Source organism: Anneissia japonica, unplaced genomic scaffold (genome assembly GCF_011630105.1).
Source record: "Anneissia japonica isolate Jap-2015-1 unplaced genomic scaffold, ASM1163010v1 scaffold165_len1371125_cov188, whole genome shotgun sequence".
In the NCBI taxonomy this organism is placed as follows: domain Eukaryota; kingdom Metazoa; phylum Echinodermata; class Crinoidea; order Comatulida; family Comatulidae; genus Anneissia; species Anneissia japonica.
Window position 1 is genome coordinate 978,700 of NW_022697648.1, and position 16,869 is coordinate 995,568.

The 16,869-nt window shown below is 34.9% G+C and overlaps 2 protein-coding genes across 2 annotated transcripts in view; one reads left to right on the forward strand and one right to left on the reverse strand.

Annotated features, from left to right (window-relative positions):
* Positions 1-2,243: 2,243 nt before the first annotated feature.
* On the reverse strand, positions 2,244-11,850 carry LOC117102295 (protein FAM166B-like). Its single transcript, XM_033242549.1, has 7 exons — positions 11,639-11,850; positions 11,184-11,259; positions 10,254-10,434; positions 7,437-7,664; positions 6,140-6,320; positions 5,242-5,369; positions 2,244-4,367 (listed from the first exon to the last, which is right to left on the reverse strand). The coding sequence occupies exons 1-7, from the start codon at positions 11,728-11,730 to the stop codon at positions 4,258-4,260; spliced, it is 996 nt and encodes a 331-aa protein (XP_033098440.1). The 5' UTR covers positions 11,731-11,850; the 3' UTR covers positions 2,244-4,257.
* Positions 11,851-11,958: 108 nt separating this feature from the next.
* LOC117102253 (transient receptor potential cation channel subfamily V member 5-like) overlaps positions 11,959-16,869 on the forward strand; it is an 11,453-nt gene continuing 6,542 nt past the window's right edge. Inside the window, exons 1-5 of the mRNA XM_033242475.1 lie at positions 11,959-12,537; positions 13,536-13,712; positions 14,936-15,125; positions 16,087-16,262; positions 16,359-16,381. Of these exons, the coding sequence (XP_033098366.1) occupies positions 12,213-12,537; positions 13,536-13,712; positions 14,936-15,125; positions 16,087-16,262; positions 16,359-16,381 (891 nt within the window). The 5' untranslated portion in view covers positions 11,959-12,212. The remainder of the gene's footprint in view (positions 12,538-13,535; positions 13,713-14,935; positions 15,126-16,086; positions 16,263-16,358; positions 16,382-16,869) is intronic.

Sequence of the window (16,869 nt, forward strand, 5' to 3'; positions counted from 1 at the left end):
GAGACAGGTAATGAATGGCTTTTTAAAAATCTCTGGAGCAAAGGTTTGGAACAAAATCCCAATCAGAATTCAAGAATGTCAATCTCTTAATTATTCAAAATTACTTATAAGAAACACTTTTTCTGATTTCACAATTAATTTCCTTTGTCTATACTTTTAACATTTATTCCCGGCCCCGAAACTTGGACTCAGAACACCGGGATGGTGTCCGGCAGGGGATAGTTGTTAGGTTTGTTATTTAAGATAAAAGTTGTGACAGCCCCGAAACCTTGACTCAGAAATACCGGGATGGTGTCCGGCTGGGGATAGTTTCTACCATTTTTATCTATTTAAGTAATTGTACAGTATTTGTCCTGTCTCTTATACACATCTAGATGTGTATAAGAGACAGGTATTTGTCCTACCTGGTAATCCCGGCCCCGAAACCTTGACTCAGAAATACCGGGTTGGTGTCCGGCGGGGGATAGTTTTTACCATATTGTAGTTAAGTTGTAGTTAAGCATAACCTTGATCTGTAATTCCTGGCCCCGAAACCTTGACTCAGATAGTTTTCCACCAAAGTTTTAACTGTTGTTTATTTTGTTGTTGTTATTGTAATATGTGTTTGCAGGACCATATTGTAAAACAGCGGTAAGATCTTGCCTGTTTATGTTATCCTGCCTAAAGATGTTTTAAATAAATAAAATAAATAAATAAAAATAAATGCATGCCTTTGAATTGCTGCTCGTCAAATAAGTTAACGTCCAGTGTGACTTAGATTGACTATTGATGCATAAGAGGAAGAACTTTCTTATACCACTCGGAACGGACAGGTTAAAAAATTATGGTAAGCAGATCTGCGAAAGATGCGAAGCAACAGAAATACAAAGTCAGTTTGAAAAAAAAAACATTTTATTGCTTATGAATTAATTACATTATCATTATAATGTACATTATCTAATTAGAATCACACTAATGGATATTGGAAAGACAATATATATATTTTTTTTAGAATTATCAATCTGAAAAACTTCATGTACAGTATGTGTTGGTGTGAGATGATAAGAAGCATCTAAATCAGTGTGTTGGGGGGGGGGGATTGGCAGGAAGACTAGGCCAGGTGTTGGCCATTACTCATCAGAATCCCTTTAAAAATAAATCATGAGGCAAAAGTCCCCGTTAGCAGAAATGGTCCATAGTGAGCTGTCAAATGGTCCAGAGGGAGCTGTTAGCAGCTCCATAAACTTAAGTTTAATTGGTTTTAAGAATGTGCATTGGGAGTTAACAAGAGAGTCCTGGCCAGCAACATATAGCCATTGGAATGTAAACAAGAAACCCATGACAATTACTCACTTCATCTCATGGGCTTCAGTGGCAATAAATAATTTAAGAACCCATCGCTATTCAACAAACCAGCAGGATTTATAACCCGGGTTTTTCCAAAAGCGGGTGCCATGGACCAGTTCTGTTAACGGGCCAAAAATGCAGCATGTCATAATTTTATGATTTTTTGGGCTCAATATGTTCTTAAGCATCTTAAAACTGTGAAATTGGCCGGTTTTCCCAATACCGAAGGTTAGATCGTTGGTGTCAAAATTGTGTGACAGCTTCAGTCCACCAGTGTTGTGAAATTCTAGTCATTATTTAAATAGAGATTACAGTATAGCTTTTTTTAATTGCTAAATTAAAAACACATGTTGACACTTTAACTACAGCACATAAGATGTACAAAAAATAATTCTTGTATTTAAAAGAAAGAATTGCTGTTGTTTATTTTGTATTTGATTTATACATGTATGGTTTTAACCAATATTTATTATATAATTCATTATTATTTTATACAATATAAATAACACAAATGAATGGATTATATATTTATATAATTTATACAGTATAACATGACTATGTATACATAATATATAACATGACATAATGAATTTATATAATATTCATGTAATATATATTACTCCTTCATGATTGTCTTTAGTCAAGTTGTAATGGTGTTTATACTATATAATCACTAACAGCACTGGATTTTAAAAAAAATATTCGAAATAAAGAAGACAGCATTTCAGAATGAAGTTTAACCCAATTTTTTAGCACAAAAGGTGCCACACACTTACATGCATAATCATATTCATGGGCTTCATACACATCCATTCAAGCATATCGGTAGTTGTAAAAAATATTTACATGCAAAGTTCACAGCTAATCAGCCAAACCATTAGAAAACATGTGTTTTTGTCATTGATTTTCGGTGGGAAACTTTTGTGTTTGTCAAAGGTCAAGTAAAAAATGTTGCATACACACTAAATGATATAACAATTACACAGCAGTAGCCTCAAGATTCTATGTAACTTAAGTGACACTCTATGGAAGTATCATTTTTATATATTGATGTAAATTTCTTTAAATTAGACCAAAATAATAGCATATCTATATAGGACCAGATGAAATTCTTTTTATCTTTTATATATATATTTTTTTCTGCAAGTAAACATGCCAATACAGGATGTAACTGTAATGTGCTATATATGAGCAAGATGTCAGATCAAACCCAAATCAGGTATATGTCACAAAATGTCATAGTGTGAACAGCGATTTATTCTGATTGTTGAAAAAAATCTTGGTGTTCACAGGATTTGAAGGAGAGCATTTTGACCTCCATGCCAAGCTCAAATTATTCATATTTTTAAATAAAAAAAACTTTAAGCAAAGATCCAGACACATTGACATTTGCTATTTCAAAGAACAGATATGTGTCCAAAGTTACCAACATATTATATGAACTATAGAGGGCCTCCTATATTGTGGAAATACATTTTTATTGACGCCTGCTACGATAAACATCACCTCAGGGTTCTAAAAAAGAGGCTATATGCCGTCTAACCAAAGATTAACTCTTGGAGAAACAGCATATCATATAGGGTAGCACGCAATGAGAATACTGTAATTAAATATTATTACTGTACTATAAATTATAAGCAAGAGTTTAACGACTTTATACTAACATGGAGTGTCACTCACTATAGAATTTTGCTACATTTATCATGGAATGTATCAGTATATTATTAATATGCTTTTCAATGGCATATTTGAATTCAACAAGTAAAATATTAAAATATGGATAACTGTCTTTACCTTACCAAAGTTACAAACTAGCAATGCATAGGACCTACAGTCTTTATTGCTGGGTAAATTTCAAATTCAAAATGCATTATGGAATGAGATTACAACAAAATCTAATGTGTGTAAATTTATTTTAATTTTCGTAACATTTAGTAAGTCCCAAAATGTTTCAGTTCAGTTCTTTACTCTTTGCAATCTCTCCCCCAATGGTGAATTAAGTAAGAGGTACTGTCTGAGGCAAATCCAAGACATGGTGAAACAATCCCACCTAACCACTCCCTTATGGCAGCAGTAAATTAAGCTTTAAATTCCCTCCCAAACCACCTCCTCAGACTATTAAGTTCTCAATTGGCAGTTCACATCCTCTGGCAAAAAATGTATCCTCTCCTGATAGTAGCCCCTTATTTGACTGAACAATTTCTTTCCATTTTCTTTAAAAATCATGGTCCTGCCCCATTTCCTAATTCATTTTTAAAAGTCCTAATCCACACTGGCCATCATATGCCGTATAATCCCCATATACGCTAATGTTTCAGTACATTCAATTCCTATATGATTATTTACTCCACCCTATAACCATAACTAATACTCATAATTAATTGCATCTTACAAAATAGCATGAGGAAACAAATAGTCTTAATAAATAGGAAAGTCGAAAGAGAATATACTAGCTTAACCTAAATACCTCAGTTGGTAGAGCAACCAAATTTTCACAGAGACTTGGGTTCGTATCCCAATAGGTATAATAGATTTTCATCAAAAAACCATAATTCATAATATAGTATTTCCATTCACCAGTATTTCCATACACAAGATAAATTCCCACCTTAACCAACTAAGACTAAATTTCTGTACCAAAATGTGGTCAATAAGTTTTGGTTTTCCAAAAGTGTTGGATTAGCTAAGCCACACCCCCCCCCCACCCTTGAGTGTTATCATCTTGAGCCTGACGCACGCCGCATCAGCCGCCAACAAATTTGTCCTTGCTCAGTAAGTGCATGCCGACTGCTACGCCAGTCTGCCGACTGTTGGTGGCAGTTTGACAAGATCGTCATTGAAATTACCCATCTTAAAATTTGTTGTTGTAATCTCAACAATTGAATTGGCCGCCAGTGCCGTGCCAGGCTTCCTCCCCAAGGGCTATCATCTTTATACTGACTGAGTTTGGAGGTATCTGCCATAGTTTACCTGTTCATGGGCACAGACTGGAAGTGAGCGTGACGTGTCCCCATAGGTGTTGCCGAACTGATAGCGCATTTCTAGAATAAAAAATAATTAAAATAAAGATCAAAAACTCCATTCATTGTTTGCTGGTACTTGAAATAATACAATTGTGGCAAATAATATAATACCAGGGGTTCCTAATTGGAAGAATCCATCCACATCCAAGAGATCTGTTTAAATAAGCTTTCTTATCTAACTATAATTTGCAAGTAAAATACAAAATCAAACGTCGCCTAAAGTAATTGATTTTACCCGACAGAACGAAAGAAGGAAACTCCGCTTTTCAGTCGTCTTAGTCCCTTGTTTTTTGACAAACAATGAACTTTCAGAGGTCAAATTGCTGTCAAGAATATGAATATGTTACTATTAAAAGAAGGAAACTCCGCTTTTCAGTCGTCTTAGTCCCTTGTTTTTTGACAAACAATGAACTTTCAGAGGTCAAATTGCTGTCAAGAATATGAATTGGCTGCTTCGCAGCAAATATATTCTGCTCTGGATTGTGATATTCACTGACTTCCAGAAGCAATTGATAATACAATAGTAAAAACAAGCAAATACTATGGATTTGCAGGAGATGGTTATTTTCTGGGAGATTCTTGTACTATTTAAGAACATAACACAAAATGTTCAGACATGCGCAGTTATTATAACATGCTGTCATTATGTTCTAGCAAATCCAAAGCTCCCTAATATGGGCAGAAGAAGATACAAATATTGGTATATATTATTTCATTTTATTGTAAATAGAATAAAAACTAGTAATGAGAGAACATAGGGCCATGACCACTGAAAGAGACTCACAGAAGCAATTAGTGCAGACAAAAAATGAAACAGTGTAGTAGGTTATGACGATATATGCCATTAAATTCATAATAAAAATCAATAAATGAATGAAATTACAGTACTTACGGGGTAAATATCCTGTGTATTTAGGAACCATTCCAATGGGTTTATAAATTCTCCTTTGGTTTATGGCTTGTCTGTCTTCTCTGGTGAGCTGAAGACTTGCCTTCGCTTCACCATCGGATAACATTACACTGTTGATAAATAAATCATACGTTCATATTATTTAAAATGTCTTAATATTAAATACAATAATAGTGTGACATTTATATAGTGCATATTGTAATAAACTGCTTCTGTGTTTTACATTATTAACCCAGGTCACTGGACTAAACACCTATGGAAGACATCCTCAGTTCCCTGGGGAGCACAATCCCATAAGCAGCTAGAATCAGCCCTTGGTATTTCCTACCAGTTACCCACTTATACTCCTGGGTGGAGAGAGACAAACGAGATAAACATGCTTGTTCAAGAACAAAAGCTATTTGCACAGCAAGGGTTTTGAACCTACCCGAGTCAAGCAAGGATTTTGAACCTACCCGAGTCAAGATTGACAGTCCAAACAACTACCATTGTGCCAATTGCTTCCACGTATATACAATATAATTATTATTCTCAATATTATTACTTACTAAAAATTAATATTTTTATTATTATTAGGCCTATTATTATTATTGTTACTATTATTATGTCACTGTACTTTTTATTATTAGTAATAAAGCTTTCCCAAGTAAAAATTCCAGTTGGACCAGTTAGAAGTGGAACTGGGTGTTGTGTTTTTTGGACAATTCAACTGGTCTTCAACTGGTCCCAGTTCCAAATTATTATTTCAAGCCGTACAGTGTAGTTAAAGAACAAAAGGGGGCCCATGTATTGTTTACAGCAAAAAGTTTGATTGAATGATTTGCCAAGACACTTATAGGCTACCATAAAAAACCGAAAACAAAATTAAGTGTTTACTTACTTTGGCTGGAGCTGCCTATTAATCTTTGTCCGATGTGAATATGTGGAATCGTAAAAGTTTCGGAGAGATTTATCGCAGGCGTTATGGTAACCAGCGCCAAGACCCAACTCTGTGACACCTTTTCGAGGAATAAAACCACAGTAACCTGGCATCGGAGATTCTGTGGAACCACGTTTGTCCTCTGCAAAGGATAAAAATAACCAACTATACTATTTGTAAATAATAACAAAATTTATCATAAAAAATTACATCCAGACAGAGGAGAAAATAAAAATAAATTTTATTGGTGAATGTAAAAAGTGTAGTAATGAGATGGGTACTGTATATGTTATATAATTATGAAGAAGTACCCAGCTTATTTTTGGAGAATTCAAAGCAGTGGTGAGTGTAGTAAAAATTTAAAAAAACTTTTTTTTTTTTCTGAAATTTCAATTCTTTTCATGGTGACGGTACGCCAATTGGCCAAAAATAAAATGTTATTGTTATTCGAAATCATCATTATAGCGGCAGGTTCGCTAAACAAGGTATAAAAACAAGTCTTGCCTAATGGTGGGATTTTCAGGGGTTTCCCTTAAGGTTTTTTTTAACTAGCCAAGTGGACCAGTAAATTAATATTTTTACTGGTCCTCAATCCCTTCCACTAGCCACTATCTTACCAACTTCGGAAGGCTCAAATACCATACTTTTGACATGCTGCCCCTCACCGATGAAGTAACACTGACAGATACAGAAAAATCTTTCTGCTGTCTCTGTATGGGAAATTATGCCACGAAATAAAAATAGAGGAATCTATTTGTATGTACAGTGCACTCTCACAATACGATGTTCGCTACGACGTTCGGTTTTCCGGAAAGATCGGTTTGTGGAACATTTCTATTGAATCTTTTACGAATATGGCAGGCCAGTTTGTCGCTATAACATGCGGAGAAGGTGATTTCCCTCCATGGTCTAGGCTAGTGCGTGATGTTCATCGGTTCGCCTTGAATGACTGAGCCCAAGCCTGCTCGTAGCGGACATTAACATGACAATAAACAAATAAATAAATAGCGATCTTGTTGACATTATGTGTGTGAAATATTTTGTAAAGACATCGTTAAGAGGTGAATGATTAAAGCTTTAGGTATTTCGTTAAGACTTTCATTGACATTTTAACTGGTCACGCGGACTTGTTATTGGGATAATTAACAGGTCCGCCATGCATTTTATTAGCCATTGGCCGGCGGACCAGCGTTATTTCAAACCCTGGATTGTCATATCAAATTGAGATAAAAATTGTAAAAAGATATTGATAGCAAACCTAGAAGAATCTTTCCTGTGGGGTTTCTGTCCCTGTACTGAGTCAGCGTTCTGATAACAGTGTTTTCCGTTGTGACTGGTTGTAGCTTGGGAGCGAAAGATACCGACTTTTTTATTGTTCTTAATTTCTGGTCATGGTTTTTTGTGTTTCTTAGGAAGTCGTCGATACAAATGTCACAATCTTCCTTGTATGTATTGCCAAACTTGAATGGCATTCTTGGAATATAACCTGAAATGAAATTTACAAAATTCACAATTTACTTCCTTGTTGCATCTTAAAATTATATTCATGAAATTAAAAATATTCATGAAATTAAAAAATGTTCATGAAATTTAAATTATTCCTGAATTAAAAATATTCATGAAACTGCATATTAGAATGTTTAAGAAATAATGACCTATAAACCATCACTATCTTCTCATTATTATTATTATTATCACTTTATAATCATTTATAATCATTTATCTGTTAATATCTCATAATAAATATAATTCTCATTATTATCTTTATCATTGTTGTCATAATCATTTCTATCATCATCATCAAAATCATTATACTGTACTTACCATTATCATCATCATCATCAGCATTGTCATTGTCATTGTCATTATCATCATCATCATCATCAAAATCATTATACTGTACTTATTTCATTATCATCATCATCATCATCATCATCATCATCATCATCATTAAAATGCTTATGTTAGTTGTATTTCAGTCCATCCTTCTATAAAGATGTATTGTCCCATGAACATTTTAAAGTAACATAAAAATTATCAACTTTAAAATGGAAATTTGTGTATTTAAAAAATGTTTACCATAATATTACAGCAAAAAAATGATAGAAACACTTCCAGTCTGGAAGTGTTTTATTATTTTTATTATAATTATCCAGCTTAAATATCAGGGTACACATGTTTTAATTTCAATAATTTATATGCCCTAATGAATAATTGGTACCCTGTATGTTACTGCAAAATGAGCAAGTTAATTTCAAAATATTTTTTTATGATTTTTTGTCATTTTCAGGGGTCAATACATCTTTAATTAGTCCTTTTGTTAGAATAAAAAGTACAATATGGCATCCTGAGAATTATACTGTTATAAAATTCAGTAGAGTATTTGCCTTATAGGTACTTCCCTATCTATTGTTAAATTCAATACGTCAATTCTTAATGGATTCAAGATATTGTGTTGAAGTTTCATTTTGTATAATCATGTTAGAATAGAAATTCATGGGGACATGGATGACATATTGTACTAATGTAAAGGCTAGTCCACAGCTCAAAGCACTTCGAGACCGTTTCGGTATAAAGCGCAATATAAATCTAACTACATTACATTTTAAGATATCACAGTACTGTCTGTGGTGAAATCTAGAAAATACTACATCAGAATTTTTTATTGAAAATTTATCCAAACTTCCAATGAGTATTGAGTTTTCTCTGATCAATAGACTACAACACTACAAAAATTGACTACTGGCCAAACATTATACAGCAAATGAAAATAATATATATATATATATATATATATATATTTGACAGGCCCGTAGCCAGACTTCCAAGGGGGGTGGGTCTTCTTTTAGCCAAAGGTGACCTTTTTATACGGGTGCCTCCGCGACCCAATGTGTACCGTAGGCACATGCTCTATGGCATGTGCTGCTCGATACATTGTGTGTAAATGCAGTACATGACTATCCAGAAAAAAATTTTTAATCTAGAGGCTGTGAATGATGGTGTTTTTAGCATATAAAAGTTAAGGCTGACACCCTTGCATATGCTGAATATAATTATCATGATTCAAAGGTGTATACACAGGACGAGGTAATATTTTGACCATGATTCGCTCTAGAATCAAGATAGGCAAGAACACTCGACTGAACTAAAAGTTAATATCAGTGTCACTGCATAAGTCAACAAGGGTACGAGATGAATAAAAGGCATAATTAGGTGACGTCTTTGGCATTAAATATACAGTACTCATTGAGTATGCTCGTCAGCTCGTTTGGCCTGAGATAGATCCACAGGCCACAGGCTATAGGTCTAGCAGCTCTATGAGAAAAATATTTGGCCTGGGAAAGGTTGACCCCAGCCAAAAGGGGGGGGGGGGTCGTCTGACCCCTCCGACCCCCTTCTGGCTATGGGCCTGATTGACATTAGTTGGAGAGAAAACATTTTCTGGTTTAAATTGAAAGCACAACTGCCTTTACAAAGTAAACAATTCATGTTTACTTTTTCAGGAATTGTAGGGGATCATTATGGACAAAATTGTCTTTAAATTATTCTAATTATTATAATTTTTTTTGTGTTTGCTGGCTATATATGTACTGGCTTTAAAGCGATGGCTAGACTTATGTTTTTATTTATTGTCCAATATACCATAAGGTAATGAATACTATTTTTGATTTACGCATGCATCTATGGCTCGATTTTGATAAAAATACATGTCACTTTTAAATTTTATGTTCTTAATGTTAATTTTGGCAAATTAAACAAAATTTAAAAAAAAAAAAGCCGACCCATATTTTTGGAAAATTTCGGTCAGTCGTGGAGGGCAACACAACATTTTTTTTTTTTTTGGCCTAATGAATAAATCAAATGACCAAATCAAATATCCTTAAAATGGTATCCAAGCCTACTTACACAATTGCATTATATTAGATCTACAGTAGATTGTACCAGCCAATGGGCAGAGCCAGTCATTGGTTTGAGTTCAGTGTTTCCATTTCCAATAGGCATACAATACAAAATAGAATGAACTTGAAAACAATACTATATAAAATATAATAATAAATTAGATTTTTAAACTCACCCATATAACCAGGAACCATCTTCTCAGTGAGCTTATTGTCTCCTGTTGACCTTGGAAGTATAAGGGGTGCGGTCTCTCTAGGAAGATCATCCGGTCCTCCAAGGCCTAAACCACCATGGCGATGCTCGGGTTTGAAGTCTATGGGCCATTTTTCTGGTAATGCATGGTGATTTTTGTAAGTCTGCAAATGAATGTTATCATAAAACGTCAGTTAATTGGTTTTGGTTTATAGAGCTTATGATGCTTTTGTATTTATCATGATGAAAGATAATCTTTTGAAATTGTTTTTATAAGTCAATGGAAAGTTGCTAATAATTGTATAAACCTATAAAACCAGAAAACATAAAAAATATAAACATTGTATTTTTAAACCCAGAATCAATGGTCATGATGACATCACACCATGACCATTTATAGGCACATCATGACTATATTATTATTTATTACTATATATATTATTATATTACACAGGCTGTGTTAATGTATAAAAATGTAATATATAGTACTTGTACTTAAAGGCTTATGTTTATGGTACAGTGTACACTTATACCACCATTACTAATTGAGGCTTATTACACAATGTTTACACCAATGTAGCAGGTGTCTAGTATCGGATATTTTATCAAACAAATCTTGTCTTGATGGTGCAACTGATACCTCAACATGTAAACATTAAAACAATTAAGGGTTACTGTACATGTTCGAATAAGCCCCGCACTGATTTTTTTTTTTTAGCTAAGCGTGAAAGCGATTTTTACTGATGGAGTTCAAGACAACCTCAGCTCCACTATGGTTTGGGCTGTGGCACATCTCAGGCTTTTTTCTCCTTTTGTGGGGGGGGGGGGGGGGGGGGGGGGGTGGAGTGGGCACACATCCACCTATGTATCCAAAGTGCATTATATTATGGTAATTAATGAGATCATAACAAACCTTAGCTAGTTTGCTTGTCGCATTCCCATACGTGTCTCCAACGTGGTATTTGTACTGTTCAATGTAGCCATTGTAACTGAAAAAATAATTTCAAATATTTTAAAATTTATTAAAAAACAATATGTCCAAGATATTATGCCTCTGAACATGCCTATATATTTGGCAAATCCTGGTGAAAATTTAAAGAGTAATATATTAGGGGCAAAACCTAACATAAAAATCCGAAGAGCTGATCAATTGAATTGTCTGTGATTTTACTAATATACCAAATAATTAAATAACATGACGTGTTAGACACGACAGCGTAACCATCAGCATTGGGCACAAACAAAGTCTAAGCACAAAGCAGACTAAAGAATTCTACTTAATAAAGTAAGAAATTATGATAGTACAGGATATTACAATAATAATATGCTACAGTTCTATACGATTCGAATGTTCAAATTTGTACTTACCCTGGGACTTGTGTTCCAGCTTGTAGCTGAGCGAAGTCCCTACGGCGACGTATATTCCACGTGGTGGAATTCGGCATATTTGTATTCATCATTTTGAAGGATTTATAGTTAAAATTCAGACAGAGAAAGTGTAATAAACGACGCTTTGGTATACCTTTCGAACCGCACCACCAAGCTCACGAAAACAAACAGTCGTTGATTACTGTTGCCATGTGCCAATTACTTGTTGCTAACGTCGCACAAAGATATATCAATATTCATCAGTGTCTATGAAAATTGTAGCCGTTTAGCCAATCAAATTTGTTTATTTGTTAAGTTGGTACTGAGTGGGCGGTACTTGTCCGTGGGAATAATATAGCTTTTCTAAAATTCACTGGCAAGTTGTAGCGCCTTCACAATGATATATCTTCGAATTGCTTAATCAAAGCTATGTATTTGCAACATGTCTGCTTAGTAGTTTGGAAGGACTGAATACTCAGGACTTACAATACAAAAATACCAGACTACAGAAGGAAGGAGGTGTCGATGTGATATTATATGCACTTCCCTGGGAATACTAACATTTCTTTTCTAAATGGGGGCTTGCGGAAGCTCAGAGATTGAGAAGGAAACGGATGATTCTGGAAATAAGAAACAAATCGACGAAAACTCGACTACAATTTATAGCCTTGTGAATTCGAAAGGCGGTGGTACCCTGGTAGACTTAGCTCGCAAGGCAATAAAAACTGGGGATTGGGATGAATTGGACAACACCATACGGGGCCCAGTACGGAATTATCTTTATGAAGAAGAAACAAAGAGAATTCCAATTCGTACACTTATTGACATCAGGCACAATACATGCTCAAGGAAGGGTAAGCGAATTAAAGAAGCTGACAATAACACAGCATCAGCAATCGGTAAGCGCCTCGTGTTGAGGTCTTGTTTTAAGAATATTTTTTATGTCATTCCGAAGTGTAATCACAGCTTCACAAGGTGGATATAGTATCTATTGAGGTGCAAGAATTTATAGTGAGTGAGCCCCAGCCCAAAGCTATCTTCTATGGGCTGATTGGCCCACTGGGACTTGATTGATTGGGGTGGGGTAAGTGGATGTGGTGGCTGATATGACAGGAAAGTGGAGCTATTTAGGGAATGAGTGAGGTGTTTTAACTATTTAAGGGCACAGAAAAAATTGTTAGATATCACTCCAGCCTGTGTCAAAAAAAAATTTTTTTTTGCCGCATCATTTATTTCAAAAGCATAAAAAAATAATTATGCAATTTTGTGACTGGAAATACATTTTCCTTAAAAAACAATAAAGTTAAACCAGTTTTTAGACAATATTTACAATATTCTTGCCAAATAAAAGCAGTCTTTCTCTCATCGATAAAAAAAAAGAAGCAATATTCTATTGTTACGATTAAAGTCATCAAGAAAGGGTGCAGATCATGGAGCACATGGGGGCCCCACATATTGTAAAGAGCCGATCGCTACCACCCCCACTTTTCAACCTGCAGTGTAATTTCACATCAAGAAGATGCCTGAAATTTTTTGAAAAAACTGTATAAATATAAATGACCTAAATTTTAAGGAAAGAGCGTGCAGCAGTTCTGTGCCGTTAAATTAAAATAATTCATTCACCAGAAATTAAAATGATTACTTATGAATTTTGTAAATATGGTTTCAGTGCAACTAAATTGTAGTTGGCTTTACAGTATGTAATATAGCAAGTGAATTGTAATCATTGATCTGTGGATACTGCTCTCCAATTTTACACAAATCCAACATTTTAATTGGTGGAGTTGGCTTGACCCTAACTTTAAACGTCCGTCTCACTTTTTTAATGTATACATCATGTCAGAACAATATCCATTGCTATTGTTAATCCATCAATTTGTTACTTATTTACATACAGGTGAAGTAAAGTATAGGGATCAATGTTGGGATCTTAATAAAAGAGGATCCGTTGGGGAAACAATTCTTCATCTCTGCTTCCTAAATAACACCCCAGCACACATGGAACTGGCAAAGAGGCTTTTAAACATCTATCCTGCTCTGGCAAAGGATATATACACTCATGATGAATATTATGGTAAGATGAAATTTCATATATATTCTATATATATTCAGTGGTTCCAAGTTTCCTGCTAGTTGCTAGCTTTTCCGGAAATAGAGACGGCATCAGGAGCGGATCCAGGATTTGAAAGAGGGGGTTCAAAATGATTGCAAAAATACTGGAAAATTGAAGGGGAAAGTGGGTCCGGGGTCCACCCCCTTGAAAATTTTGATTCCTAGATGGAGGCTGTAAATGAGCTTTAATTTCTTCAAAATTCAAGGTTTTCCCCTCTTAAAAAACAGGTCAGGTAAAATCAGATAAAAATCAGAGACAGGCCTATAGGCAATATATTATTAGGCTTTATTCCAACAATGTTGAGTAGTTGGATACGTAGTCTTTCTTCCGTAGATCGATGAGCCAGTAATTCTGAAGAACACACTTTGCGTACATAAATTATTGACGTCGAGCCAAACACAGCATTTTTAATTGTATTTAATTGAAAGCTAGTTGGCTAAGACTAGTTTGTCCAATCTTCCAACCTATGCCCAGGTAGGTTAACATGCCTTTTGTAAGCCAGGACGGACCCAGTTATATTTTGCTACGTTTCTCAACAGAATTGGACTGGCCCGACCAGGGGTCAGATTTCCCCAACGAAACCAAAGTGGGCGAGGTCGAGCTTCGATTAAAAGATTTTGAAAGTAGTCCTGGGGGCAAAGGCCCCGAAAATTTTTACAATTTAGGGGTTTCAAAGGCTTATTTAATCGATTTTAGGGTACTAATATGTTGAAAATACATATAATTTTTTTTTCTCTCCGATAAATTGTGCTTTTTCTCCCCGACTGGGGGGGTCCCTGTATTGAGAGTATATATTATTATTTGAATATGTTTTCCATATCATATTAAAAGTTACAACGTAAAAAATCCAGTCGATTTTTTGCAATGATCCGTCAAAGTTGGACCCTCATGCCAAAAACAGCACGTTCCTCAATCCTGAGGCTCTTAATTTAAATTATTCTCACTTTGGTATTTTCAGTGTTTCCATTATAAGCCCTTTTCTGGATTTTTCTCTCAATTTGCCTGTTTGGCCATCATCTGCTTCAGATTTGATGATTGGAAGGCCCAGTGGAAAGCAGGGCTATCACTGACCTTGTTACCCCTCCTTGAACAAGCCTAATAAAAAATATAAAAAAAACAAGATTCTATCAATGCTGAAACAGTAATGATGGCATTTTATTTTGTTTATTTTCAAAACCATTTAGGTGAAAACTGTCTTCATATGGCGATTGCAAATGATAATTTTGAAATGGTTCAATACCTTGTCAATCATAGTGTAGAAATCAATGCAAGATGTTGCGGCCATTTTTTCAGCACAGATGATCAGATTAAGAAACGATTTGATACTTATGATGACGAGTACGTTCAAATCTCAAAGAAGACAAACTATGAGGGGTAAGAAATGGTGTACTTGCAATGACAGTGCATTACTCATATTGTTAATAGCTACAATGACAGCCTCTGTGTCTAGACATGTGTCCTACTGATAATGGTTTCAAGTAGGTTCCTACATAGACAAGGTTGAGTTCGAGAGCCGCTCTCGAATAAGCGCCGCACCAAACCTGATTATTTTTTGCCAAGCGCCGCTCTCAAATGAGTGCCGCGGCACTCATTTACCCTGTGTGTAATGAAAAACACTGAGAAATGAATAAATAATACAATGAAGACACATTTCTTTATAAATGTTTGTTTACAATGACTAGGACCTATGATAGGTCTACCGATACGGGAAGCATACGTGAGATAGGCAACGTGGGAAAGGGCATGGAAAGCGGCATGCCAATACTTTTTTATAAGCGCCGCTTTCAAATAAGCACCACTTTCAAATAAGCGCCGCTCTCGAATAAGCACTGCACTGAAGCCTCCAGAAATTTTATAAGCAGCGCTTATTCAAGCATTTACGGTATGTTATTTTTATTCAAATTATTATTTATATGAAACAATATACAGTTACAAGTTTTTGGCCCCTTATTAACCTATGACATTATGCAAAGTAGATGAACTAAAAATGCACTGACCTCCGCAGGGTTGGGTTGTATGGTGCAGTGGTTAGAACTCGCTAAATCACTCTCACTATTACAATTGCAGCCCTGGTCCGAGTCTCACTGATGTGGAGTTAATTTCCATGTTTTTTATACTTCATAATTTTCTTTATTATGGTTTTATTTTTATTTTTCATGTATTATATCATAATATTATTATTATCAGTATTATTATTACCATAATATTAAACATTAGAATAGTGATGCATTTTTTTTGTTTCAGGGCATTATATCATATTATTATTATTATCAGTATTATTATTGCCATAATATTAAACATTAGAATAGTGATGCATTTTGTTTTTTTGTTTCAGGGCGAAGTACTGGGGAGAGTATCCCTTGTCATTTGCAGCGTCTTTAGGTCTAATTCACATCTTTCGCTACCTGCATGCCAAGGGTGGACACATCAACGCTCAGGACTCAAATGGAAACACAGCAATGCATATGGCAGTAATTCACAACCAAATGGTGAGGTTGATATATTTCCGGGGCTGATTTAGGGGGGCCTTGAAGTGTTTCAACAGGTGCATATTTTTTAATTACTGTGAAATAATAGACATGTAAGTTGCTTAAACTAAACTTTAAGATCCAGGGGCAGATTTAGGCGGGGTGTCGGCCTGGCCCCGCTTTTGGGAGGGAAAAAAAGGGGGGGGGGGGAAAAGAAATAAAGAAAGAAAAAGAAAAAAATGATAGCCCACAACGCCTCAAATGTTATTTTCGGGTGTCTAGAACACAAAAATTTCGCGGGGGCATGCCCCCGGACCCCCCAGAACATTGTTGTCTCGATCGGCCCAAATTTGGCCCCCCCCTTTCGGCCCCCCCCCCCTTTTGGTCATCTCTGGATCCGCCCCTGTATTTATTTTAACAATACTGATAGTAATAATACTAGTATGGTAATAATAACGATATTTAAATATCAATTTTAATAACTAATTGGTGATAATAACGATATTGAAGGTGATAATAGCAAATACAACAATAATAAATTAAAGATAATGTTTATTTTTATAATTAATAATAATACTAATTAGTAATAATAATAATAATAATAATAATAATAATAATAATAAATAATAATAATAATAATAATAAGGGAT